Genomic DNA, 27,483 nt, shown 5'->3' with positions numbered 1-27,483 from the left:
CTATTTTATTTCTAACTATATACATACAAGATACTGCATTATAACGTACTATTTTTGATTATCATCCACCCACCCATAAATATTTCTGGGGAATTTTCCTCTGTTCATACCCGTGTTCGGCGCTACTGTCAGTAGTTAGAACATATACAAAATTTGAATATTGACAAAACTGGATATTTTAACGAAAAATAATGATTATAGGTATAGCTATCTATTTTGTTTTAAGTTATTACAAAAATATTATTTAAAGACACCAATTCGTGTATTATTATTTAACACTAACGCAGAAGTATTCAAAATATTATGTAGATTAGTTTTAAGCTGTTTATATAAACTTATCAACACTTCAGCAGTGGCGGCTCGTCAGGGGTCTTTGAAACGGCGACTCACCATAAAAAAGTAGTAAAGCAATAAAAAAGTTTGAAGAAAATTGTAGTATAATTTAATATTTTCATCTATTTTGAAAATAACTATAATGGTTTTCGATATTAATATTGATTGTTGATAATAAAAAATATTATAATATTTTGTATTATATTTTTACATTAATAACGAGAAGACGGGTGTCATTCTATAATAATACGGGCGAAAAATATCGATAACAACAACTAATTACTAATTTATGCGATGCCAATGGCAGAAACTTTGAATGAGTCTAGTCTCAATGCACTGTACAATCCACCCCGCCCTTCGCCTTGTCATGCATATAAGATTTGTATAATATTGAGTACACAATTGAGTCTCCAGAACGGCAAACTCCCGAATAAATTTAAATGTCTGGCTAATAATAATATTACGATATAATAATACAGTATATACCTGATCTATGGATATGGATCTATCATATTAATCTATCATCTATGGCAATCATCAACGTTCGCTATTCGTCGGAGACGATTGACGGTTGTAATAATTTTAACGGAGAAAAAAATAGACGTACAAATCGTTAAACCGTACTTTAATATATATAATATTTTACACGCATATGCCGTTCTGTTCAGCTTATTTTTATGAAATATCTCAATATCTTCAATTCGAAACGCGGTAAAGACGGACGAGGAAAGGTGTTCCTGGGTCGGCGATGTGGTTACTGAACGTGTGAACATTAAATATGAAACAAATAATTTTCACAAAAAAAAAATCGATGTTTACGTGAGTTTGATTTTCTATACTTTTGGAACTTTAATTTACTCTTTTAGACATAAAATAAATACATACTTATTGCACCGGACAATCTGCTACCCGCCGGGTGACGTATACGTGAGACCGAAAATACATAATCGTCATATTACCAGACCCATTTTATAGAATAATAATTTATATTTATATTAATTATATAAATAGCATTTTTCATTTTTAACCGGCCGAGTACCCGTATAAGTTATTTTTATCCCGAAAAAAATAAAAAGTTTTCCGAAAAGACACATTAATATTTTTTTATAATTGTCTGAATTTTGAATTTTGATGACATTATTAGATATCCATTTCATATTTCTATGATAACTATTTCTCCTCAACTGATTTTTGTTTTTTGTAGTAATTTAAAAACGAATTACCATAGTTATTTGATAATTTTAACAAATCTTAATGTTTGCATTTCTTATAAATATTATAATTTTCAAAATATTTTGACTATACACTTATAAGATAAAATAAACATAGCATAGTACCATAAAAAGATGCATTTATTATACATACATACATACATATATATATATATATATATATTATATTAATATCGCAAATTATCTGAGCATATTAATTAGAACTTGTCGATCAATTTTAAAATCAGTAAAAATAGTACCGAAACGGAAATTGTATGTGACTATATGTGTATAACGAGTTGAATGTGAATAACTGCTTGTATTGAAAATTAATTTTATTGATTTTGTATGTCCTTCTTTATTATTTAGTATGTAATATTAGTTTAATGATTAAACTTTTAAATATTTTTAAAATTATTAATCATTTAGTTCAGCCAAACCGTATAAAACCGTTAATAACCGTTATAAAATTATAATTTAAAAAAAAATTCAGGATAATATACAATAATTATGATTTTACGTATGAAATTAATTAGATACCAAAAGTTTCGTATGCAAGATAGCTAAAATATAATAATAAATCCTATAAAATCACAAAGAGTTCTATAAAAAAAACATTATTATAATATTTATGATCCATGGCAAATGACAATCGTCGTCATTTGTAGGAGACGATTAACCATTCTAATAATTTTATTGAACAGTCGTCAAACAACAGCCTTCAGTACATGACAAAATTTCAATGATTTCATTCTGAAGCATAAAGAAGACAAATAAAGAAATAAACTAGCTGTTTCTTCGGTGGCTGTGCACGTTTGAACTTTAATATGGCACAGCTTGATTTCGCCGAAAAGCGTCGAAGGATACTTGCGTAGGTTAATTGTCTACTTTATTTTAATTAATTTATATTTTATACTTACAAATTTTAACTAATTTTTTATGAGAGTATTTCTTTTTATGTTATTATTTTAAAAATATTTCAAACTATATATATACAATATTCTTTATTTTTTTATTATTACAAATTATTTTTTTCATTAGTATTCATATAAATATTTTCTTTTTATATCTACTATTTTAAAATGTTTTATAGGAATTCGCATTAGTTTTTTTAATACAAAAACAAAAATAAAATGCTCACTGGAAACTTATATTATGACTGTTTGAAGTTCAGTATTATATAATTTATATATAAATTAATAAAATATGCGTCTACATCGATTACATCATCCAGGTAGCGGATTTTTCATAAAAATGAATATATTTTATTTTAAGTTTAAAATGTAAATTGATTCCCCAAAGCATTGATTAGTGACTATTTAGTATTTGTTATAAGAAACCACAATAAACAAAATGTATGCATTTTTTTCTATTATGATAGGTGTCTTCAGACACAATATCTACAGACAGAGATAATTGCATCTAATGTAATAGGTATGTAAGATTAAGTTAAAACACTGCGCGTGATTAGAATAAAAATAATGCAGAAATAATAAAACTTATAAACATAACGATTTTGATCATAATTATTTTTATTTAGTTCACTATTTTCATAGATTAAATTAAATAATTTGTAATCATCTTGACATCTTCATTAGAATAAAATATTAATACTTTGTAATATCTATAAAGATTTGGTCTAGTTTATATGTTTCAATTTTACGTATATCAAACAGCTAAAATAGAAAAATAGATCGTATAATATCACAAAGAGTTCTATATAGATTTATCAAATTATAATGTTCGTCATCCGTGGCATACGACAATCGACGACATTCGTCGGAGACGATTAACAATTCTATAATAGTCTTAATGAACAGTACTGAAGTACATGACAAATACTCTCATTTTCATTTCGTGCTGTGTATTTTTATTCTCTTTTTAGAATCACGATGAAGATCGATATGAAGAAAATTTGCAGTTTCTTCGGCGGTGGTGCATCACTACGTATAGACTGATGATTGACACAACTCGGTTTCCCGGGAACAGTCGACGATTACGTAAGTTTTTTCTTATTCTTTTTTAGGATTAAATTTACATTTTAAACTTAAATTAAAATATATTCGTTTATATGAACAATTGGCTACCCGGACGATGTAATCATATATATATATACATATTTACATTTTATTTACATATTTTATTCTACTATTCACGCCGGGTGACGTATTCGTATGCATATTTTATTCCCCAACGCGCAATGCATAAAATACGTGTGACCGAAAATACATAATCATCATATTACCAGACCATTTTATAGAATAATAATTTATATTTATATTAATTGTATAAATATCATTTTTCATTTTTAACCGGCCGAGTACCCGTATAAGTTATTTTTATCCCGAAAAAAATAAAAAGTTTTCCGAAAAGACACATTAATATTTTATAATTGTCTGAATTTTGAATTTTTATGACATTATTAGATATCCATTTCATATTTCTATGATAACTATTTCTCCTCAACTGATTTTTGTTTTTTGTAGTAATTTAAAAACGAATTACCATAGTTATTTAATAATTTTAACAAATGTTAATGTTTGCATTTCTTATAAATATTATAATTTTCAAAATATTTTGACTATACAGTTATAGGATAAAATAAACATAGCAGAATACATTAAGATGCATTTATTATAAATATGTATGTATATTAATATCACAAATTATTTGAGCATAGTAAAAATAGTATGAGTATGTATTATTCCTTAACAATTATTATGATTTTACGTATGAAATTAATTAGCTGAAATATAATAATAAATTCTATAAAATCCCAAAGAGTTCTATAAAAAAAAAAAAACATTATTATAATATTTATCATCCATGGCAAACGACAAACGTTGTCATTTGTAGGAGACGTCTAACAATTCTAATAATTTTATTGAATAGTCGTCAAACAACAGCCTTCAGTACATGACAAGTACTCTCATTTTCATAAAATATTTTAATAATTTTATTCCAAAGCATAAAGAAGACTAATGAAGAAATAAACTAGTTGTTTCTTCGGTGACGGTGCACATTTGAACTTAAATATGGCACAGATTGATTTTGCCGAAAAGCTTCGAAGGATACTTACGTAGGTTAATTGTCCTATAATTTTGGGGTAGTAATAAATTGACTTTTTATACATAAAATAAATATTTATTAACTTCTACGAGTTGTTATCCCGATGACAGACCTATTTTTTATTTCCGATCGTCCAGTCCAATGAAGTGGTCGGTAACCGGCGGGTTATTGTATATACGACCCGTTTTAAATTCTAAAACACTGAAATTTTTTTTTTTATTTATATTTTATTATTTTAAAATTCTAGACAAAATTTTTTTTCCATAGTACATAATTTAAGAATATAAAATTTTTATTTTTATCTGGTCCACAAACTGTTTTTAATTTGTGAATTTGGCCTGAGAGTTCAAAAAGGTTACCGAGTACGCATTAATGATGAAATTGCCAAGAATAAAATAAAGTTGTTGAGTACACCTTAGATCCTGGACGTAGTGAAAAATGTATAATGATTATAATAATGTAGTTTATTTTCTGTTTGTCATGAATTCTTGTAGCAAATATGATATAATTGGTACTTTGGGTGGTAAATAGTAAAATAAAACAAAACATTTCAGATCTTGCCATAATATGGGGAAAACAAAAAAACTGAAATAATTACGGTATATCCTTGTATAATATCAACCCGGAGGACGATTGGCAGCATCAATAAGAAGATTATCTGAATGACAAGTGTTGCAAGGCTGTGTTTGTTTAATACTATAATTTTTTTAACAGTAGTACAGTATATTATGAATATTTACTTAAGTTATATTTAACTTTTATGGTTTTTTTTCAGATAATATACTGTACTACTGTTTTAGGTGTTCTTTTTATTTTAATAATACGTTGATAAATTACCAATTTTTCAATTTTTTTCTTATTACATAGCTAGTTCATCTTTGTGTATGTTTAAATTTATATATTTTATAGTTATTGTGCTGTTTAACTTTCTTATAAAAGAGAGCGAGGAATTTAAAAGGTGGCCACCGAACAGAAAGTTAAACTGCAATATACTATGATCTTCTTAGTTCTTGTTTACATTTTTGACTGATAAATTATGAATATAAAATTTAAAATTAATTTAAACTCAAAAATAAAAGAACACCAACAAATATATTAATATATTAAAATTGTTTTTTTCTATCATTTAAATTGCATTTAATCTGCACATTAGTTTGTAGTTTTATAGGAACCATACATTTAGCTGGATCATGGACTACTCACCGAGCTTATGGAAAATGTGTCGGCACTCGGCTTCGTTTCAACCGGAGGAAGATTGGCAGCATCAATAATAGCTCATCTTAATATCAACTGTCAAAAGTATTTGTTTGTATTATATTATAATTTTTAGAATCGTAGTAGTTACAGTATAATGTATATAATATTTATTAGTGAAGAAGAATTTGTCACAAAGTTGATGGAAAATGTGTCGGCTGTATTTCAACACGGAGGACGTCTGGCAGCAGCAAAATGAAATTCAGCTGATAATCAACTGTCGAAAGGATTTGTTTGTATTATTTAATAATTTTTAGAATCATAGTAGGTACAGTATACTGTATATAAATATATAATATTTATATTTATTAGTGAAGAAGAATTTGTCACAAAGCTGATGGGAAATGTGTCGGCACTCTGCTTCGTTTCAACCCGGAGGAAGATTGGCAGCAAAGTTGATTGTTGTATTTCAACACGGAGGACGTTTGGCAGCAGCAAAAAGAAATTCAGCTGATAATCAACTATCGAAAGGATTTGTTTGTATTATACTATTATATAATAATGTTTAGAATCGTAGTAGGTACAGTATACTATATATAAATATATAATATTTATATTTATCAGTGAAGAAGAATTTGTCACAAAGCTGATGGGAAATGTGTCGGCACTCTACTTCGTTTCAACCCGGAGGAAGATTGGCAGCTCATCTTATTATCAAGTGTTGCCAGGATGTGTTTGTAATATAGTATAGGTTAGGTTAGGTTATTATATTAGTATATTATAATAATTTTTATTTAGTTGTCCCCTTACGCGTCAGCGCTCATCTCTCATCCACACTCATCCAACACATTGACTATCGCCGGCCGGCAACACACATATTATACACATTACCCGTTTTTGTAGCATGTACAATAGCGAAAATCATATTTTTATTCTTAGGTTTCCTTATTGAAAAAAATTGTATAGTATTATTGATATTTACATAGTTTAAGTTATTGTATATTTTTTTTTATTATTTGAATGCATTCATATGATTAGTGGCGTATTTAGGAATTTTAGAATAAAGGCAACACATATTTTGCCGCCTCTCCCCCAGAAAAAAAAAATTAAAATACTTCTACACCGCGCAATGGTGAAACTTTTAATACCATAGAACACTATGTTATATAAATACTATAGTATTCTATACCTCTATGGCACACATTTGTTGTGACGATGCCCAAAGCTCCTACCTAAATACGGCCCTTGCATATGATGCGTTCTCGCTTACGATGTGGATTAGGCCTACTGGGGACACCACAATAAAAAAAACGCGCCTCGTGTAATACCTCATAAAGTTATTAAACAATACGGACAATGTTATTGTACGTCGTTTAATAATAAAGGTGGTGTGGAAAATTACAAATTTCTTATCTTATAGTTACCTTGCATACATTTTTTATTAAATTTAAATTATATAATTATTTATATCAATAAACGAGAAATATTAACGTTTTAGAAAGTATTACAATAAAATAGTTTTGAAAAAAAAATATTCTTTGACTAGTTATAAAAAGACTCCAAGTAGTTATTATATTATTTTTTATTTTATTAAGACACTAACAAAAGCAGGTCAAGATTAATATTCGCAGAAATATTGTATGTATCTAAAGTAGCCTAAATAAGTACCTAAATAAATCCCACAACAATTTGGTCAATAAAAAAGGTCTTTTAATAGTAATGTACCGATCTTATGATGTTTTAGGAGCTTAATATAAAAGTTTAATAGCATAGATGTCAACCAGATTGAAAATGTACAATATAAATTTTTAAAATTATTTATTAAATAAATAATAATTTGTAGTACGTTAAACCTTTTTATTAGCTTAGACCCGGGGTCTTCAACCTTTTTATGCTGTGGATCACATAATGTTTTCTAAAAGTTTTTGTATTTGTAAAATATTTGGTCATGTAATTATTATTATTTATTAGGTACCATAGTTCATAGATTAAACATGATATATTATGTATGAATGTTTATTTAAGTTATTACTTTTTATATTATTTTTTAAAGAGTTTTTACTTTTTACTCCTACCCATTTATATATAAATATAAAATAACTACCTAAAATTAATAATTATATTAACAATTAAAATTTCTATATTACTTAAGTAGCCAGCAACTAACAAGCCGAAAAGTCGGAGTAGATGTATAATTAATAATGATATTATTATTAGTTTAATTATAATTTTTAACTTTTATTTAGATTTATCTTTGTTCTATATATTTACAAAGAGTAATGAGTGTAATAATATGTCCATACTTTCATTCAATGATTACGTACATATTTATAAATAACGAATAGTTAAGTAGGTAACAATTTTATTTTTAAAAACAGTTTGCCAGCCATAGATATGCTCCGACCAGTATAAATAGTTATATAATATAGTAATATATACGACATACGAGCTCGGAGCCAGTCGGCTTTGATTGTTGTGACCACGAATTAATAAGAAATAAGATATACATAATTAACCCTCTCACTGCTATGGACGCACATACGCGTCCTATCATTTTAAAAATCAACAAAAGCTGTTATCGATAATGTGATAATAATAATAATATATTATTATTATAATTAGATGAATTCAAAGAGACAATAAAAAAAAATGTGTGATAAATATTAATAAAGTTATAAGCAAAATAATTTATTTGATTTTCCAGGGTTCCCAAATTGTCATAATCTGATAAACTGAAAAAATAGTTCATTATCGATTATTTGGGAACCAATCACTAACTTAATTAACTAATATCTGCTAAAAAAGTTACTTTTTAAAGGAGTATCCTGTATTCCTGCACCACTAGCACCCCCGGCAGTTGCGGCACTGGACAATATTATCATCAACATTTGCGAACTGTGTGTCAGATGTCAGTGTTTACTATCCTATATTCGATATTCCAAGTAATTGTAAAATAGCCAAATAGATGATTTTTTTGAAAATTCAAAGTTGTATCCAAACTAACATTTGAACGAGTAGTTTTTAAGTTATTTAACCTTATGTAGTGTATTAAGAATAAGACCACCGTCTACCCATGATAATACAGTAGAACGTCGATTATCCGCACCACAAAATTGTTGTACAAATTTATTTTTAGTTTAATTTAATTTAGTTCTATCGTTAGCTATGTTCGTTGTATCGTGTTTATATTATATAAAATGCGAGATTATTTAATTATCTACTATGGGCCTACGGTTCACTCTAATGTATCATAGTTTAGGTACGTTTACACACAGTAAATTAGTTTTTAACTTTATTTGTAGTGCTTATTTGATTATCCGCACCCACTCGATCCCAATTAATGCGAATACTGTATATACTATTGGAAATATGGGGGATATGCTAATTTAAAAAGTATGTTGATTAGGTAGTATAAATTCATCAATATTTTATACTTTGCAAAAACTGTTTTATTGTAATTACTAGATTAAATATTACTTACATGGTTACCTCTATTTTTAAGTTTTTTAAAACCATTTTTCAGGATTATTATGTGGATGTAGTTTGATAAATATTTTCAAAAAAACAATTTGCTCAATTATTCGCAATAAAAGGTTATTTCTCATTTGAAAAAATAAGTCTATACCGTTACATGACATAGCTTAAACAATGTACAACTTCTGTGTATTTGAATTTAAAAATATGGCCTTTAGGCAAAGTTAACTCTAAAATTTAAAAGTCCAACATAAATTTAACATTAAAGGAATAAGTGGCCATACAATGCTTGTAAATAATTATAGTCACCCTGTATACTATAGGTTTTAATGTACTTACCTATTATAATAAATAGGTATTTGAGCAAGTTCTTTTAAAATTATATATAAATTCTACATTAATATAATCGATAATTCATATATCGTGTATACAAGAATATAATGAAACGTTACGTATTTAAAACATCGAATCTAATATCATAATTAATGGAATTAGAGATTTTACTAACGACATATAATTTACTTATACTTCATAATATTTCATAATATTTTTAAAATTTAAATTGTTGTTTGAGTATTTTTTTAGACAAGTCTTTTAAATTACCGCCGATATCTGGGTATCTAAATGACGTGAAAGATTATAGTTAATATGGAATCTAAAAAGTCTTTGAGGCTCTAAATGTCCAAAGGGGATCCAGTTGATGTACGTGGATCTACTTGTCGCGGGATCTAGGTGGTACGTAACCTTTATGAATAGTATAAACAGTTTCTAAAGTTTCTGGTAGATGGCGGTGCTGCCACGTAAATCGTTGTATAATAATTTTATAATATTTAAATATTAAAATTCAGTAACTAGTCATTAGTCATTACCTCTGGCTACTCGTACATCTTGGTTTTCTAAGTAAAGCTGTTTTAAATTTGAATTAATTTTTAAAAATAATTAGGTTCTGATTTCGTTATATATAAAAAAATACAAATTATAAGTTCAGGTTCAAGTGACACACAAAAGGTAATCAATTACCTTGTTAAAAGAAATATTTATATTTTTAATTTAAACTATTTCTAAACCACTTACGAGCTACCTATACTATGATATAATAAGTATTGTCCAGTTTAAAATTACAAAAAATATATTTTGTGGAGCAGTTAGTGCATAGATCATATGACACGAAATAATTTAATTGTAAGATTGTTGGTCAAAAAAAAATTATCATAGTATAGGTATCTATATAGACTACATTATAGGTATTATCTAAATGTGTTACTATGTAAACTATTTATTTTTACTAATAATTTTAAAATGTATATTTATTGTGATTAACAATAATTTTTATATTTGTTAATAAACATATTTTTAATAAAATATTTTCACATTATTTCAGTATTTATATATTCTTTTAGTTGGTAATTGGTAATTATTTAATAGTTACCATTACATTTTTTTTTCGTGTGTGTGTATAGATAATATACTGTTATGCTTTGTTTTCTATTAATCTATTCTGAACAATTTTATAAACTGATTCAAAATATAAAAGAAAGTGATTATTATGTTTTTTCTTCGTGTTTTTCGCACTTTATTGTTAAAAATGATATTCAAAAGTTATTTAAGACGAAAAATCTATGCATTGGAAAAACTAAAAGGAAAGAAACCAAAATATTCAATCTTCGATCGTGTCATCAACGTTTTGCTTAAGTTATTATTTGTTATTGTTTTTATTTTATTGAAATCACCACTGAATAGTTTGTTGTTTACTTGTTTAGTTTATTATGGTGTATTTGGATGGATAAATGGTTTGGTGTGAATAAAGAAAACAAGAGAATGATTAAATGGGCCAAAATTAAGAAAATTTTAGAAACTAATGGGACGTTTGCCAACTTTCTTTTAAAATCTTTATTAGGATTTATGAGTAAATCAATTTGATAAAATTATTAAATCATATATAATTGTATAAAATGTATAATATATTATTATAATTAACGATATTACTGATATTAGATGTAGTTAATTTTATATTAAATGTTCAATTTACTATCAAGTTTATTCTGGTCTGAATATACTATTGTTCAAGCAGATCGTACATTTTAGGTGGCATTGTATTAACTATGGGAATGTTCATGTTTCTGTTACTGCAATTAAATTATTCGTACACTAAGGCCACAGTAGTAAGTTCAACAATTGGGAGTGTACTAACGTTAGGATTGGCTTTTTCTCCGATTTGCAGGTGCGTTTGGTACTTCTAAAATGTATAATAATTAATAAGTACCTAATAACTATAAATCGTTAATTTGCAGTGGAGATAGCAATCAATATTTTTTACGTATCTAATCCAAGATAAAATATATCAAAAATTATGGTTATATTTTTTAATCCATTTACCTAGGTGTATTTTTATGATGGTCTTGCCGCAATTATTTTCGGATAAGGGTCGACACGCGCTACTCATGTATGCGTTCATTTTATCGTTTTCTGGACCTTCCAAGACTACATTACACAACACCGGAGTCTTATCGGAATCGCTCACTTGCCTGCAGGTGTGAATCGCTAGCACTAAAATAATTTCGATCAATAATAATTTGTTAATGCTTCCAAACTGAATATTTCAGGACGAAATAAAATCGGCCATAAGACAAATCGTTGACATAATAAAAAAGCCATTACTGGCCGTCCGATCTTCTATAACACGCATAAAGGCGGACCTAGCCGTAATAATCAATAAAATGAAAAAAGGAATGTTGGCCGTCAAGAAAACCGTGACCGAATTAGGTGAGGAGGTTATAAATTTGGATATCACGATTTGAGTCGTACACACAAAAATGATCGTTATTAAATTAGTATATTACGTATATAAAAATTCTCTTATATTTTTCGCAAATTTTTCCGTCGTCAGTATCTAACTAAAGTTGATAACATTAGTTACCTACTTGCAAGGGTTAGATTTAACTTAAACGTTTTAAAAGGTTATATTTTTTATGATTTGTATATGTCTTCTCCTATGTAGTAAGAACAATTAAGTCAGCGTACGAATGGCTGTACAGCGTAATGAACATTTGTAACAAAAAAGTCGGCACGCCGTATCAGAGGTGCACGAAAATGTTCGACAACGCTTTAGATGAGTGTAAGGTAAATAGTTATAAGTGGCTTAGAAATATTTCGTATTTCCATCACTGTGGTACTGCATAACAACAATTGATGAAAAATTACCAATACGAGTTTCACGCAGGTGACTGTGTCGCCTACTTTCGATTGGATGTGTTCGATATCGTACGTTATTTCAAACGTATGCTACACGGTTAAGTTTCTGGATAGCCTTTGTGAATTTTTCGAATTCATAAACGAATCTATTTTCGGAGCGATTCAAAACAGTAAGCTTTGAAAGACTTTAACACGAACACCGGTTTTCTAATTACCGCCATTAACGCGAAATTGTTATCCAATTATTAAACTCTACGGTTTTCAGGTTTGAAGAGTTACGTGCGACACATGAAGAACATGTTTTACGTATCAATCGAGTTCAAACATTCGTTTGCATTTGAGTCGACGCCGAGCAAACTGACTAGCGATATTATTCGCGGTATCATAACCGAAATCAAATATAAGATCGAAAATGTCGTAATGTTGTTTGACTGGGCCGGATCGATTTTTTCGTTCTTCTTCCTGTACGTGTTTGTGAGGTGAGTATTTTTGAACTCAGTGGTCCTATAAAATATGTATCACTTGAAATGTTATGGTCGTAGGGTGTTGCGGTACAGACAGAAGTATTTAACGGTTGATTCGTTTGATAACAAATATTTGACAACGGAGTTATACGAGCTAGACGAACGGAAACAGATCCTCGATCGGCCGACAATCATGCCGCTGACTAGAGTTGAAAAAAATAAATTCATAGAAGTACTTACTAATAATAACTACAGTATTAGGTTTATATTTTCTATTTACATAGGGTGAAATGGAAAAAAAAATAGCTGACATTTAATTAATTATCCATCATATGTGATGTTTTCTGTTTAAAACGTTTTTTGCTTAATATAATATAATCACTAATAATAATTTAATATAACCGTTATACATAAACAAAAAAGTTTAAAATATTAATTATATCAAAAGTCATTACATATACAGTACCTACAATATATAGTTTATTATAAATGACATATAATGTATTTTCGTAAATGCTAACATCAACGCGAAACACGTGTTATAAAATTATAATTATATATAATGTAAAACACTTGACTAATTGAATTACCAACTACGCGTGTATATAGTTTACACCATCAATATTTAATTATACTTCCTTCTTTAATATTATGATTTTAGTAATTTACATTCAAATAATAACAACTACGAATATTTAGTTAGGGAACGGATTTATATGTACACAATGTCACAATGCGTATTTGTATTAAAATAAGATATTTAAAATTTGATAGGAAATGTTTACGATTTAAATTAGCTTATATTTAAATGACACAGATTTTATTTTACATTAAATAAATATTTTCATATAATTATACATATTTCACCGATTTATGAATATTTTGAAATATATTTTGATATTTTACCATTTATACGTTTATAAAACCATATCGCAGTGGACGAAAAATTCATATTTTATAAATTAATAAATTATACTTGCATATTTATACACGTATTGTTGTATTTTAAATACATATAAATAAATTCCCTAATTATAATATTCAAAATTGCATAATATCCTTAACTATTTAAACAGTGAATGTATAATATTTTATGTTTAAATACTGTTTAATAATATGAATTACATATTTATTTTTGTATTTATTCCATGGTGTATATTTTGCGAATTCTTAGTTGCATTCAATAATATATATAAAACTTACAAATATCCTGTTTGACAAATTAATATTTGTATCGGTATACATTTGTTGAACGTACTAGTAATTCAATATAATATTTTTGTTGTCAACATTGTGAATTAGCGAACATCTGCTCGTTTGATACCAAAAGAAAGAAAAGCGTTGTTCCGGTCATTGGCCATACTATTACTGGCGACTTTTAAGATACTCATACAAATGGCGGTGGATTATAGTCTTTATTGGATATTGATCACTGTCAGAAAATACGGGCGACTGTCGTCACAACTTGACCGTAAAAACAATAAGGCCGTTGTATGAACTGTGCAAGTTATTAATTTCTCATATATATCATATAGCGCCAAGAATGGTCGATGTGAACATCGACGGCGACGGAATACTAGCAGATCTGTATAAAACTATAATTCAAACGTTTAAGCCGGTGGCGAATGAAATGAACATGGATACAATGAGTTGTTTGCCGAATCCGTGGCCGCCAAATTACGATTGTTATAGACGGATAAGTAAATACAATACGTATAATCATCTTAAAAATGAAAATCAATAACATTATTGCCTGTACTATAATCGACAAAGAGCGTAGAATCAATAAGAACAGATAACGTATATATAATGAATCATGAATGAGTAGAAGAGTTTCACCCCCCCCCCCCGTACTCACTACATAACAATTTTACAAATTTATTATAGCATTTATTATATTAGATGTATATAAAGACTTCAAAATTATTTATTTAACGGCGTATACATATATCCTGTTATCGCTTTCGTTGTAAAAATATTAATGAATAGTTCAATCATATTATAATTTTATTACAAATTTACAACACAAAATTCATACATGAATCTTAAACGTTCATATAATACATATAGCTATCGGATATCCTGTTTAGGAATTGTGTAAAACATTTTATAATTTTCTCTAATAAATAACCTGAAAGTTGTTGAAAAAATTAAAAAATGTAGGAGGTAAGCCATTCATTCGTGGTCGTATTGAAGAATTTATTTTCATTTTTATAGTTGTTGTGTTGACTTTGACGTGGTTTTTGGCCATCATGCAACCGTACGGTTTGCGGTTTCGGTCTTACGTTATGGGATACTATCATCCGGACGTGGCTAGGACAAGAGCGGTGTGGCTGCATAATCACATAATTCGCCGGAGAATCAATTTTGTCAAATTTGCAAGGCGATTTCTGCGCAGGAAATTCGGCCTAGGCGGCGGAGAAAGCACTACACAAGACACTTCCTTTTTGGATTTAATATATTCTAAGTCAGTGTTTAAATTCTGGTACCATACCTTCAACTAACCAAGTATTACTTTACAAAATATCATTATAACATGAATTTGTAATTTTTGTTAACTATGCTTCAATTTTCCACAGTATACATTACTGTAACTTACGTTAACTTTACGGTAACTTACGTTACCTATACATTTTATATAAATCTTTAAACAAAGAATTTTAATACAAATTTTGGTAAATATTATATTTTTTATATGTTATTATATTATTTAACAGAAGATATTCTTAAAGGTATCCGATCTTGGATCGTATCTGGAGTCGTAAAAAGCAGATAGTATGTTTCCTTTGTGGTTACAAAGCAAAGAAAATAGACTTAAAATCGGGTGAAATAGTTTCGTGTGACAATGGTAACTGCAAAGGTGTATATTGTTCAAAATGTTTCACGGACATTGATAACAAATGCACTTTGTGCAGTAACCCTATTAACTATGGAGACATAACAGACATTAGTGAAGAAAAGTATGCGTTTAAACTTTTAACTCATAATACCGTGATACTATTATACATAGAAAATATACGGCTTTTTTTGCAGAGATAGTTCTTCGGATGCAATAGAGACAGACGTTTCAAAATTATCTGTACACAAAAAACCAGCGAAGAAGTTTAGAAAACGAAGACGTGTACTTAAATGGGCTAAAACAAAAGCGACTTCATTTTCTCGCAATGTTAGCACTGACGATGAAGGAAATGACGGCGATGAAAGTTAGTACAATAATATATTTAGATCTTGGAAAGTTCTTAAACAAAATATTGAAATCAAATTTAATAAAAAAAAGTGGGCAAGTGGGTACCGCTCTGCTGTATAGTAGAGATGGAGGTTAGGTCACTGGTCTCTATAATGGATGTGTTAAATTTGAATGCAATGACATTGTATCATTGTATACAAAAAACGATTCTGAACGGAGATGATTTGTCAGTCAATGATAATTAGTAAGATATATTATATTATTATCTATATTTAAATTGTAATATATCATTATTTTACATAATTTCGAAAAAAATTTACGCTCATAACATTTTTTCTATATTGACGCTGGAATTTTTTTTTACAGTTATTTGAAGGAAAACTTATGGATAACCATGTATTGGGTTTTTTAACCTTAGGTATAAATCACAAAAATTTTATTAATTTTCAACTTTAAAATTCCTTGCAAATTTTCGCGACTTTGATATATTTCGTAAATTTTTGAATTTTAAATACTAAACGATTTTTGATTTTTTTTTACTATGATAAGTACAACTTATAATAAACCTTGTATTAAATTTTAAAGATTTTTTGGTTAGCCAAAATTTTTTTATCGGCATTTCAAGAAAAAAAACTTAGAAAAGTAGAACATTTCAATTGTCTATAAGTAGCTTAAAAAAGGTCAAAATATTTTTAAAGTGTAATCGGAAATAGATAACGCTAATATAAGCGTTTGATGAAAATTTCAAGTATTTACAACGATTCGTTTTTAAGTTATAGCAAAATCAAAAATCGATTTTATCGAAAAATGATTATGCGTAAAAATTCCCATTTTCCGTTATTTTTCCAGGGTTTTTCCCGACGCTTTTAAAAACTACTGGAAATATTTTACTTTTGACCCCCCAAAATACCAACTAGATGAATTTTCCTGTTCAAAGAGGGGCTGAAGTCGAAAATCGAAGCATTATTACTACTCCAAAACGTGATGATAGACACACAAAAAAAAAAAACACACATTGTAAAATCAATACATTCATCACTCCGTTCAGAATCTAAAAAAAAATAGACTTTCAGTTCCCTAAAAATAACTTGTTTATTAATAAATTCATTAGAAAATAATAACTTGTAAATTTTTAGTTTTTTTTTTTTTTTAATTAACAATCTTGTTCTTGCCTTAACGAATATATTACATAATATAAAACTAGAACTAATAAGTATTATGCTAATATATAATATTGATATATTCTTCAATTGACTAGTAGGTACTAGGATTCTATTTAAACGATTGTAATTAAAAATAATATGTATACAATTATAAGGACATTATTAGCGTTAAGCAATTTGAAATAATTTATTAATATTAAAATAATAAATCTTGAACGTACTATATTAATTTAGGTAATCCGATACATTACTATTATTGAAACACGTGCACATGAATAATAAGCTTTCATGATTAAGTTTTAGTTCATCAAAAACATTAGTATAATTAAAAATAAGTTGATTCAATCATGATATAAACTTAATTAGTTTCCTTTCGTACATTATGAACTAATGAACCAGCTAATTTAAACTCATTCGTTCCGAGTCTGAATATTTTATTGGTTGGTAGAATTACTGCTGAAGCGAATTACTTATTAACTGTTGTGTGAATTTAATGTTAAGGTTCAATAAGCGAATGTTCAAATAGTACATGCAGCACTGTGTCCAACTCCTATGAAAACGATCCTAACTACGAAAACTCGGATTTGAAATACAGGACATTAGTTGTAGAGAGCCAAGACGGTATCCGAAGAAATACGTCGATTTAATTATAATAATGTATACATTTATTGTGTTGTTAGTGTTGGACCCTTGTTACACCTGTTCCATTGGCTTGTGGTTAATTGTCATTTTATTTAATTATTACATGTTTTTCAAAAACATTTTATTTAATTTTTATTATTTTTATAATTATTATTCAAATTATTAAACTTAAACTAATTTGCCTATGTTTGGCGATAACATAAATTTTCCAACATCTTCGCCAGAACCAAGAAGTCGTCACGAAGGTGTTCTGGTGTCATACTATTCGACTATTTGTGGGGCTACTCGCGTGTATGCATTCCGTAAATATATATTATTTATTGGATCTAGGATGGCCGTATGTTTGACATATTGCTTTTTTTTTTTTTTTCATCGGATGTACGTGTGTGTAAAATTTTATAATAGGAAATATGATAATGGATTGTTCGACCAGGATATTAATAGTTAATACACAATACATAATAATATACTGTAAGATGTTAGACGGAGTATGTACAACATAATTTGTTTTATGTCTGTACACATTTCTTGTTAATAGTATTAAAATAATTACTTACCAGTAATCGTACGCGGTACAGTGTACCTGCGTGTTATTATGTAGGTAACAGTTTCCTATATCAGTGACATTAAGGACAGTTAATTTAAGGCGTATGCGTTCTGCGATGCGAATAGCAAATCGATTACTTAAGTCTCGTACTAATATTATATATGTTATTTATCCATTTGAGTTTTATAAAATATGTATTCAAATGTAAACAATAACCACGAAACGCATATACCGTAACCGAGAAATATTAATGCTGGATAGATTTCTTTCATGGAAACGCTGTCGAAGTGTATTGCGCCCGAGTTCGATGAAACACACTTTTGTTTTTGTGGCATTATGTTCTTGGTGATTCGATATTTTAAGCCGATTTCATGTTGTTGTATCATCCTAAAATGATAATTATGCTATTGTAAATATACAGTGTATAGAGCGATTCTTTTATCATTAAATAATAAACACTCATTATTTCAAAGTGTTGATTTTTTCAAAATTTTTAGTTTTATGCCTGCTTTACTAAAACTAATATGTATGTAACATTTTTATTTTTTTTCACCTTTATATTTAATAGTGAAATCGTTAATAACTTTTGATTTTCAAAATATGGCAAACTATATTTAAAATGTCATCAAATAATAGCACTATTTTTTTTTTTTTTATGAATTTTAACGTTAAAATTATTATTTTTAATTTAACCGTTAGTAAGTTATAGCTGCTCAAAGTTGAGTGGTTCGAGGTTTTTAGGTGTTCGTCTTACAGGCTATTACGGCTGTGAAGCAACTACGGGTTATATTTATTACATAATGAAACTATGTACCTTTTATTATCTATTAACCATGTGACTACTGCCTATTGGTCTTCAGAAACAAGAAGTAATAAAGAAACCGTAAACCATCCAACTTTAAAAAGCTATATCTCGCTAAAAAAAATAACTTGAACGTTTAAGTTCACGAAAAAAAACCTATTAATTTAGTTAAATCTAGGTTGCCATTTAAAAATTAAAAGTTGATAGTGGTTTCACAATTAAATAAAAGGGTGAAAAAAATTTCATTTAGTTTGAAAACAGCATGAAATAAAAGTATTTTGAAGAAAAAAAATGAAAAAGATCAATTCTTGACGGTATGATGAGTGTTTAATTATAAAAGAATGAAAATAATACCTATTACTGTTAAGGTCTTGCTTTATTGTTGAATTCATTTTAAGTTTAAAAATATAAATTTATTAAAAAACAGGTAAGCCTTTAGTGCCTGAATAAATACCTACTTTTGTTTAAATACGTCTTTGTATCCTGATTTTTTTACAATGTATAAAGTAAGAAGTGGTATTTTATATAACTCCGTTTCAGATAAACTGCATTTTTCATGTTCTTGCCATGTCTTAGCTATTATATGATATGCCAACGTGATTTCCACCTAAAAATTACTTTTATATTACATTTAATATTTTTAATAAAATTTGTTAAAATGTTGATAAAAACTATTATAATTATTTTAGTATTAAAACTGATAACCATCGATACTTTTCAAGTAGAGTAGAAGATTGTTGACAACTACCGAGAAGGCAAATCTGGTATTTACTATGAAATGATTAGAAAAATTATATTTTACTTTGGAACGTTTAATGTATTCAAATATGTAAATATTTTTGATTTTATTGAAAAGTTTGATAAAATGAATAGTTTAAAAAGGTATTAGAGATTGTATTTAGTAAATACAAATGTTTCAAATATATGCAACGATTTTAAATCAGAATTAGAAATAACACAGAATTATTAAAATGCTATACATTGTGAGGTAAGAACGAAAAGAGGTTTAATAAATATAATAGGTGAATTTGAAAATTGGGTTTTTGGAGTGGTGGGAGATAATGAGTACCGAATACAAAATAAGAAATAAACAGTAAAAAGCTTTAGTAACTATGAAGTCACCAGCTGAGTAGTAGTAGTAGTTGTAGTAATAGTAGGACTGTTGTGTATATACGACTAAATTAAGTCCAATCAAGAAAATATAGTTACAAGTGGTTGGAGTATCATTATTTTTTAAAATTGGACTAATATAATACATATATTACACCATTAACTTCCACTAAATTACTGTTGCTTTCACTTCCCGAATAACAGGGAATACTATATATTGTAACGAATTGCCGTCTATCGACATCGTACATCGCTCTTTAGGTAGGACACGGTTAGTATGCCGAGTGTAAGAAATTATGAACGGGACCGACTGCTGACTTATAGTTTTACAGTAACGGCTGTGGTATAATATAATAATGACCGATGCGTACTTGGCGAGAGTGTGCGACACGAACAGAAATACGACAGTTGATGAAGACTTTTCGATGATCAGCACGGCCATCAGCGAACACCCACAATCACTATACCCGAATTGGTAACCCTCATATTAATTTATATATTATCAGTCTTTGCATAATGCCAATTTACGATATTTATATATACCAATAATCGAGTACTGTATTTAGGCGGCCCTAAATTTTAGCGTTAATATTACACACCTGTGTACCTGATATCTGGGTAGAGTCACCGAGACCTTGTAAATACAAGCAAAAACGTTGTCATAAGGAATACGTCAAATGGCAGCGACACCGGTGGATAGGGGACATTACTCACCAAATACGAATGAAATTCATTTCGAACCCGTTCCACGCCTATTTCCGGACTCGTAAACGCCCTGGTACCTTGTGGTTTCATCTTTTCGAGATAGATTTTCTTAATATTTTTATCGACTGTTTCCTGTAATGAAATATGTTTAATCGAGTAGATTGTATTTATTTGAGTGAATGAATTTATATTATACACTTAAATCATAAATTTCTTTTCAAATCGCCATATTATTAAATTTGCGTTTAATTTTAACCAGTGAAGTATATTCTGGAATTACAAGTCCTCATACATAATAATATATTAATATATTAATATATGGCGTATAGTAAACTATATTATGCGTGCGTAGAATGATAAATATAAATATACGTTGGTGGCCGGGGCTTTCGTTGACTCTGAATCACTGAAGTATGTAATTATTTATCGTTTTTAATATGAAAAAAAAAAAATCGCTATTTATATTTTTTCCTTTTAACAGAGTTCCTCACACTTAATTTTTCCTAGTCTTCGCGTATTATAAAAATATGATTAATATCGTATAAGTGACGATATCGTTATGATAATCGATAATGCATTATTTGTATACATTGAAATATATATAATTGTGTCTGGTGTCCTGTGCGCTGAACGTAATCGGTTTGTCTGCCAAGTCGACGATGGTGTTAATCGTCCGGCTTGCCGACTGCAGTAGTACTACGATACAAGCCGCGTACGAGGTAAACAAGAACACTGCGCACAAGAACAGCGTGAACGTGGCAATTCGAGTCGGTATTGAGTAGTGAGCAGCCGTCAGACCTGCGAATGATGAGTGTTGTGTAGCCTGTAGGTCAAATTAAAAAACACCATGGGCTAGGGGCATACATTTTTTACTCTCAAAATAACGTTCTATATTGTCATAGAGTTATTTGTGTTGTCGTTATTATCCTATGTTATATTATAATGCTTATTATTACTTTGTGCTCATTATTCTTTAGTATTTATTTAGTATTCTTATATATAAAAGAATACCGTGAAAATGAACTCACTATTAGTAGACAGTTTATACACGAGATATCCAATTCACAATAATGCATGATCACATTTTTTAAAAATAAATTTAAAATAAAAAATCATGATATCAGAAACCTGACAGTAATATTGCGTAATTGTCTATAATAAACACTGTTTGATAATTAAAAGGTTGTTATTGAAATATATTAAATCAAACATAATATTATTATACACATTTCATTAGTATACCTGAAAAATATATTCAATGGTGTAATACAAACACGAGTTCGAAAAAAATTAAAATAAGTCACGTTGAAAAAAATGCACCTAAAAGTTGGTATTTAATAAATTATACAAGAATAAATTAGAATATTATAAACTTAACAGTGAACGTTTATTATTATTATTAATTAACTATTCATTATTTTTAGAAAATTTAAGACACTCTTGCATTTTACTTATCATATTTTAACGTTGTCGGTTTGTTTGTTATTACTACGTTAACATGATTGATTTCTAAATGTTAATATTTTAATGTATAAAATACTTAATTAGTATCCACACATTGAAACTATTTAAATAATTTTTTAATGTATTCATTTGATATTTTTAATATTGATGCATTAAAAATTAAAAGTTGATAGTTATAAGAAAATATCAAAAAAAAAGTATAATTTTACGGAAAACTGCGAAGCGTCACTTGTTAAAATAATATTGCCTTGTGTATTATACTATTATTATTATTATTATTATTATGGGTCTCGTACAGACTTTTGATTTTATTTTTATAAGTACCTTGTTGGCAAATAGCCGCAAAGACTAAGATGACCGTGTCTAGTGCTATCGAGAGTTTCATTTCTATGCCATGTAACCAATTGGATGTCCACGTAAGAAATATCAGAGCAACCGTAAATACTGACATGACGACGAACATCGCTATCCAGACGTTAGGCACGAATGGCAGAGTAAAAATGTTGTTGACACTGGACAGAGGTGGTTGTTTATAAATAGCGACCGTTCTGTAAACATAAAATAACTGCATTGTTTTTTTATCTCGCAAATATAGAAATCATATAATTAAATCGGTTAAAACGAAATCAAAATAATTATGTGATATGATTTATTAGCGTTGATAGCAATATTATATTTTATTGGTCAAATATAATGTATTAATTGCAGTAAACATTTTTAAACATTTATTTTTTTTTTACAGGTAGACCAAAAAACGGTAAGTATATGCTACTATAGTTAATTCTTCAATACGGCGATGATTTAAAAGAAAAAATATAAGCAAATTTATACATTAGAATTTTATATTAAAATTGATTTTTTATTCATAATGTGTTTGAAGGTAAAAATAAAATGATTGAAGACCATTTATATGTCAATATACAATGTACTTACTATAATAGAGATAATCTCGTATGGCGTTACACCGTCTTAAGATTACGTACAATTATAATGACTATCGCAAAGTAAAAATCTAACCAGGAGATAACGTGTTCTTTTTTAAGCTCTTTTTACAACTTTTAACATACTTAGGGGATGAATTTTGGAAAATCGTTTTTTAGTGAGTCTCTGCATCATATAATGAAACTACTGACCAAATTGCATACTTATATTTTCAGTGATCCTTTCTAGGCGATAATATATCAATAAATCTGGATACGCTATTTTATATAATATTCAGTGATTTATAATTTTTATTAAGTAGTTTAATTTTTATCTAGATAGAATACCTAATTATAATTTTAAACGTTGAAAATGTTTGCGTTTGAAAATCAATAATATAGTAAATAAACAACAGAGAAGGTTGGTAAATATAAAAAAACCTTCAAAGGCATACTCCACTGTTGTAAAAACTAATTTTTTTTTTCTGTTTTGGATAAATTAATTAATTACTAATACAATATTACATTGTCAATCATTACCGAGCTACGAATGTTCCGACGGTCAAATCACCAACGTCCATTCGATCTGATCTCATCAGAGCACCAGCAGCCGTAAATTCAATCTCTTCTCTTTGCAGTTGTCCTATTAAACCGCTGTTCGTCCCGTTACCGTAGTTCCATCCATAATCGGAAGACACGGTCAAATTTAGCCTTTGATCACAAACAATGTTAGGACTGATGATTTTCAAATGATAATTTAGTATAATGAATATTATACTAACGTGAAATTTAATTGTTCCGCTAACACTTTACAAATGGCGTAATGCATATGGGCAAACGCATCTAAATTGTGAGTAAGTATAGGCTTATCCCAACCGTGGAAACTGTTTGGTTCTAGAATCTAATAAATACGCGTAGCATTAGAAAAGCACATTTTTTTTATCAATTTAAATTCGCTAATATCGGTAAATGCAATATAACGATTTAACCATTCGATCACTGTAGTGATCTAAATTATCCCTACACGTTTCACATAAGTACCACGATTTATGCGGCACCCTAAATTAGATTATAATATATTAACGTGCATCAACTATATGTGCCTATATGTAATATATTCACATGGAATTATACTTATGTGTACCTGTAGAAGGTATTTAAGCTAATAATAGGGCAATGATTATGGTAAATTTGTTATTATATAATATATTATTGATTAAAACATTTCGCATAAGACTTACTACCGTAGACGCCGAGAGGACGACACGCTTAAAGTCCGTACGATCGGAGAGTTTAATTTCCACTCGTTCCGGTGTCATCACACCTACTCGGGACACTTGAATTTCTTTGGCGACACTCAATCGAAAACCATCCCATATTTCCCAGACATTTTTATCAACCTCTATCAATAGATACACCCTCGAATCCGGCATCACGTACGATCGATTCATATGCGTTCTGAATGAGTGTAAAGCAATTTCTAAGGCGTCTGTTTTATTCGGATTTCCGTGACGATTAAAAAGTACCCAATCGTTTTGAAGGTCGAACAGTCGTCTATTTGATGCCTATATAATGTTTACATTATGAAATATTACAATATTATGTAATGTAATTTGTTTAATCCTTATTTTTGTTATAGTAAAATAATAATATAATAATCAAGTGCAAAATGTTCATAACGAATAATTTACATTATATTGACGCTAAACCAATGAATAAGATAAATCTTATTTTATAATTGTTAAAAAATAATAGCTGTTATATAAGTTAAACCTGCTGAAGTACATTGGAAGCTTGATCACACGATAAGTCAACTAATATTCCAGTTTTAAACCACGTGTTTTGTGTCTGATGTAAAATCGTCTGTATATTTTTCAAATCAAAATTTATCGATATATCTTCATTTGAAAATTTCATAAGAAATTCACTGTTTATTCCTAAATCAGATGCAAAAACGAAAATTATTATTAATGAATTAAAATATATTTTAATATTAATAGACACACTTATTGGTATAGCTTATATACCATTAAATAATTTTGACATAGATTCGTAGTGATTATTTATTATATTATAATAATTTTATTTTATTAAATATAGATATAATTTTAATATTGAAGTAATATTTTAGTTGAATTTATTTTGATTATTATCTTTATTTTAAATTTTCATTAATATTTTTTTCCAATGTCCATTTAATATATAATATGATTGTAATTATAGTGTAAGTCGTAAGAACTGATCTATGATAAATATATGGTTTTGGAAATTTAATATATTTTCATGGATCGTATAATATAAAATATATTATAAATATAAGTTATAAATGTATAATTGATTATTTTAATATTCTTCAATTGATACAATATCAATTATGTATGAATGAATGATATAATATATTTAGGTAATATAAATATACTGTATTAATATTCATATACATTTTTATCTAAAATTTTACAGGCAGCTTATTGAATCATATTTTAACTTAATTGATTCTGAATGAAATAAGATAATTTTTGTATACTATAAAGTGGCTTTACTTGTGTCCCAGCATGTGGTAGTCCATACTGTGTGTACGTTCATATTCTTAAACAAATTTATTAAGCCATTTAATAAATTACTGTGATTATTATTGTCACAATTGATGAAACCAAATATTCTAAGAAATAATAAAAATTGCCACAGTATAAACATTTTTATTAGTTAATGTTATACAAATGTATAAAAATTATATTTAAAAATGTTACATTTTGGTGTACAAAAGTTCTACACATAAATAAAGAACGAATATTAAATATTTGAATACTTTTATAGACGGCGGTTGCGTGGTAAATCTAACAGAATTAGTGATTTGTCTACCCACCATTTCTCAAATATTAAATGTGTTTGGATAGTAAATACAAATTCTTCATATAGTAAAATGAAAGAGAATAATATTACTAATATGATATATTTTGTAAATAATAGTTATAATATTATACAAATTATAGTTTACCAATACACATAATTTAAAATTTAAATAGGTTTTCAATTTAATTTTACGCAAAGGTAAAAACGAATATTTTATTTTATAAAATGTATCAATGAAAAAAATGAAAGTAACTCGTTAAATTAATAATTATGTAAATATTAAAACATTTAACCTATTTTTAAAATGTTATTAGATATTTTTGAACAATGATTCAAAAAATAATTTTTAAGTCTTACTTTTATTGCATGTCGTAAAGTAATTTATACTTTACCTAGTTATTTTAATGATTGAATTTAAACATTTTAGTCACTTTAGTTTTATTCTTAGATATGTGTTAAACATATAATTATTCAAATAAACCAAATATTATTATTTAAATACTACTATAGTACTATGAATAAAAGGTCATATATCAACAAAAATTATGCATTTTAAATAAATATATAAATTTGTAATATAATAAGTTTTTAGTAGGTATTTATAACTATAATGAAGTTGAAAGCTAATTAAATTGAATCACTCTTAGATTTTGAAATACCAATAAGTTACTTAGAAACCAGATTTTATATACTTGTAGTGATTATAAAGATAAAAATTATGCAGAGAAAGATGAAAATAAAAGTAGAGAATATATAATAACATATAATTTAATATTTCATTTATTCCTTTAATATTTTAGAATCAACAGAAAATAATATAAGTAATTAACTTTTACCATCTATATTTTTGTTGAACCAAAAACCATTTTGGGCCACGAACGTTGATACAAATCTTACAGCTAATATTTAATATAAACCCAATACCTCTTATTTATTTTGCTAAGTAAAGCAGTAGTACTTAAATTTTATCTCTTGTCATACATTTATTATGCCATGCTCGTCTAATACTAAAATGCAAAAATAAAAAATTTAACTTAAACTCTTTAGACATTGTAATCAAAATATTTTGTTTAATGTAAGTAATATATAAATAGTAATTATATATTTTACTGAAGTAGTCTTATTGTAACTTGTATTTAAAATAAAGTCAGTAACA

General features: G+C 27.6%; 2 protein-coding genes across 2 annotated transcripts; one reads left to right on the top strand and one right to left on the bottom strand.

Moving 5' to 3' along the window:
- The first annotated feature begins 11,060 nt into the window (after positions 1-11,060).
- On the top strand, positions 11,061-17,934 carry LOC113548432 (DC-STAMP domain-containing protein 2-like). The gene is made up of 14 exons (XM_026949311.1): positions 11,061-11,187; positions 11,367-11,502; positions 11,662-11,812; positions 11,885-12,044; positions 12,280-12,401; positions 12,502-12,643; positions 12,739-12,952; positions 13,016-13,145; positions 14,240-14,408; positions 14,473-14,637; positions 15,155-15,404; positions 15,670-15,897; positions 15,971-16,140; positions 17,789-17,934. Exons 1-14 carry the CDS (start codon positions 11,061-11,063, stop codon positions 17,932-17,934), a joined length of 2,310 nt encoding a protein of 769 aa, XP_026805112.1.
- Positions 17,935-17,952: 18 nt separating this feature from the next.
- On the bottom strand, positions 17,953-22,956 carry LOC113548425. Its single transcript, XM_026949301.1, has 6 exons — positions 22,882-22,956; positions 21,683-21,891; positions 21,103-21,225; positions 19,737-19,885; positions 18,693-18,863; positions 17,953-17,998 (listed from the first exon to the last, which is right to left on the bottom strand). Exons 1-6 carry the CDS (start codon positions 22,940-22,942, stop codon positions 17,953-17,955), a joined length of 759 nt encoding a protein of 252 aa, XP_026805102.1. The 5' UTR covers positions 22,943-22,956.
- Positions 22,957-27,483: the final 4,527 nt, after the last annotated feature.

The sequence above is a fragment of the Rhopalosiphum maidis genome, chromosome 4 (genome assembly GCF_003676215.2).
Source record: "Rhopalosiphum maidis isolate BTI-1 chromosome 4, ASM367621v3, whole genome shotgun sequence".
Classification (NCBI taxonomy): domain Eukaryota; kingdom Metazoa; phylum Arthropoda; class Insecta; order Hemiptera; family Aphididae; genus Rhopalosiphum; species Rhopalosiphum maidis.
The sequence above is the reverse complement of the archived record's forward strand: the minus strand, read 5'-3'. Positions and strand labels throughout refer to the sequence as shown.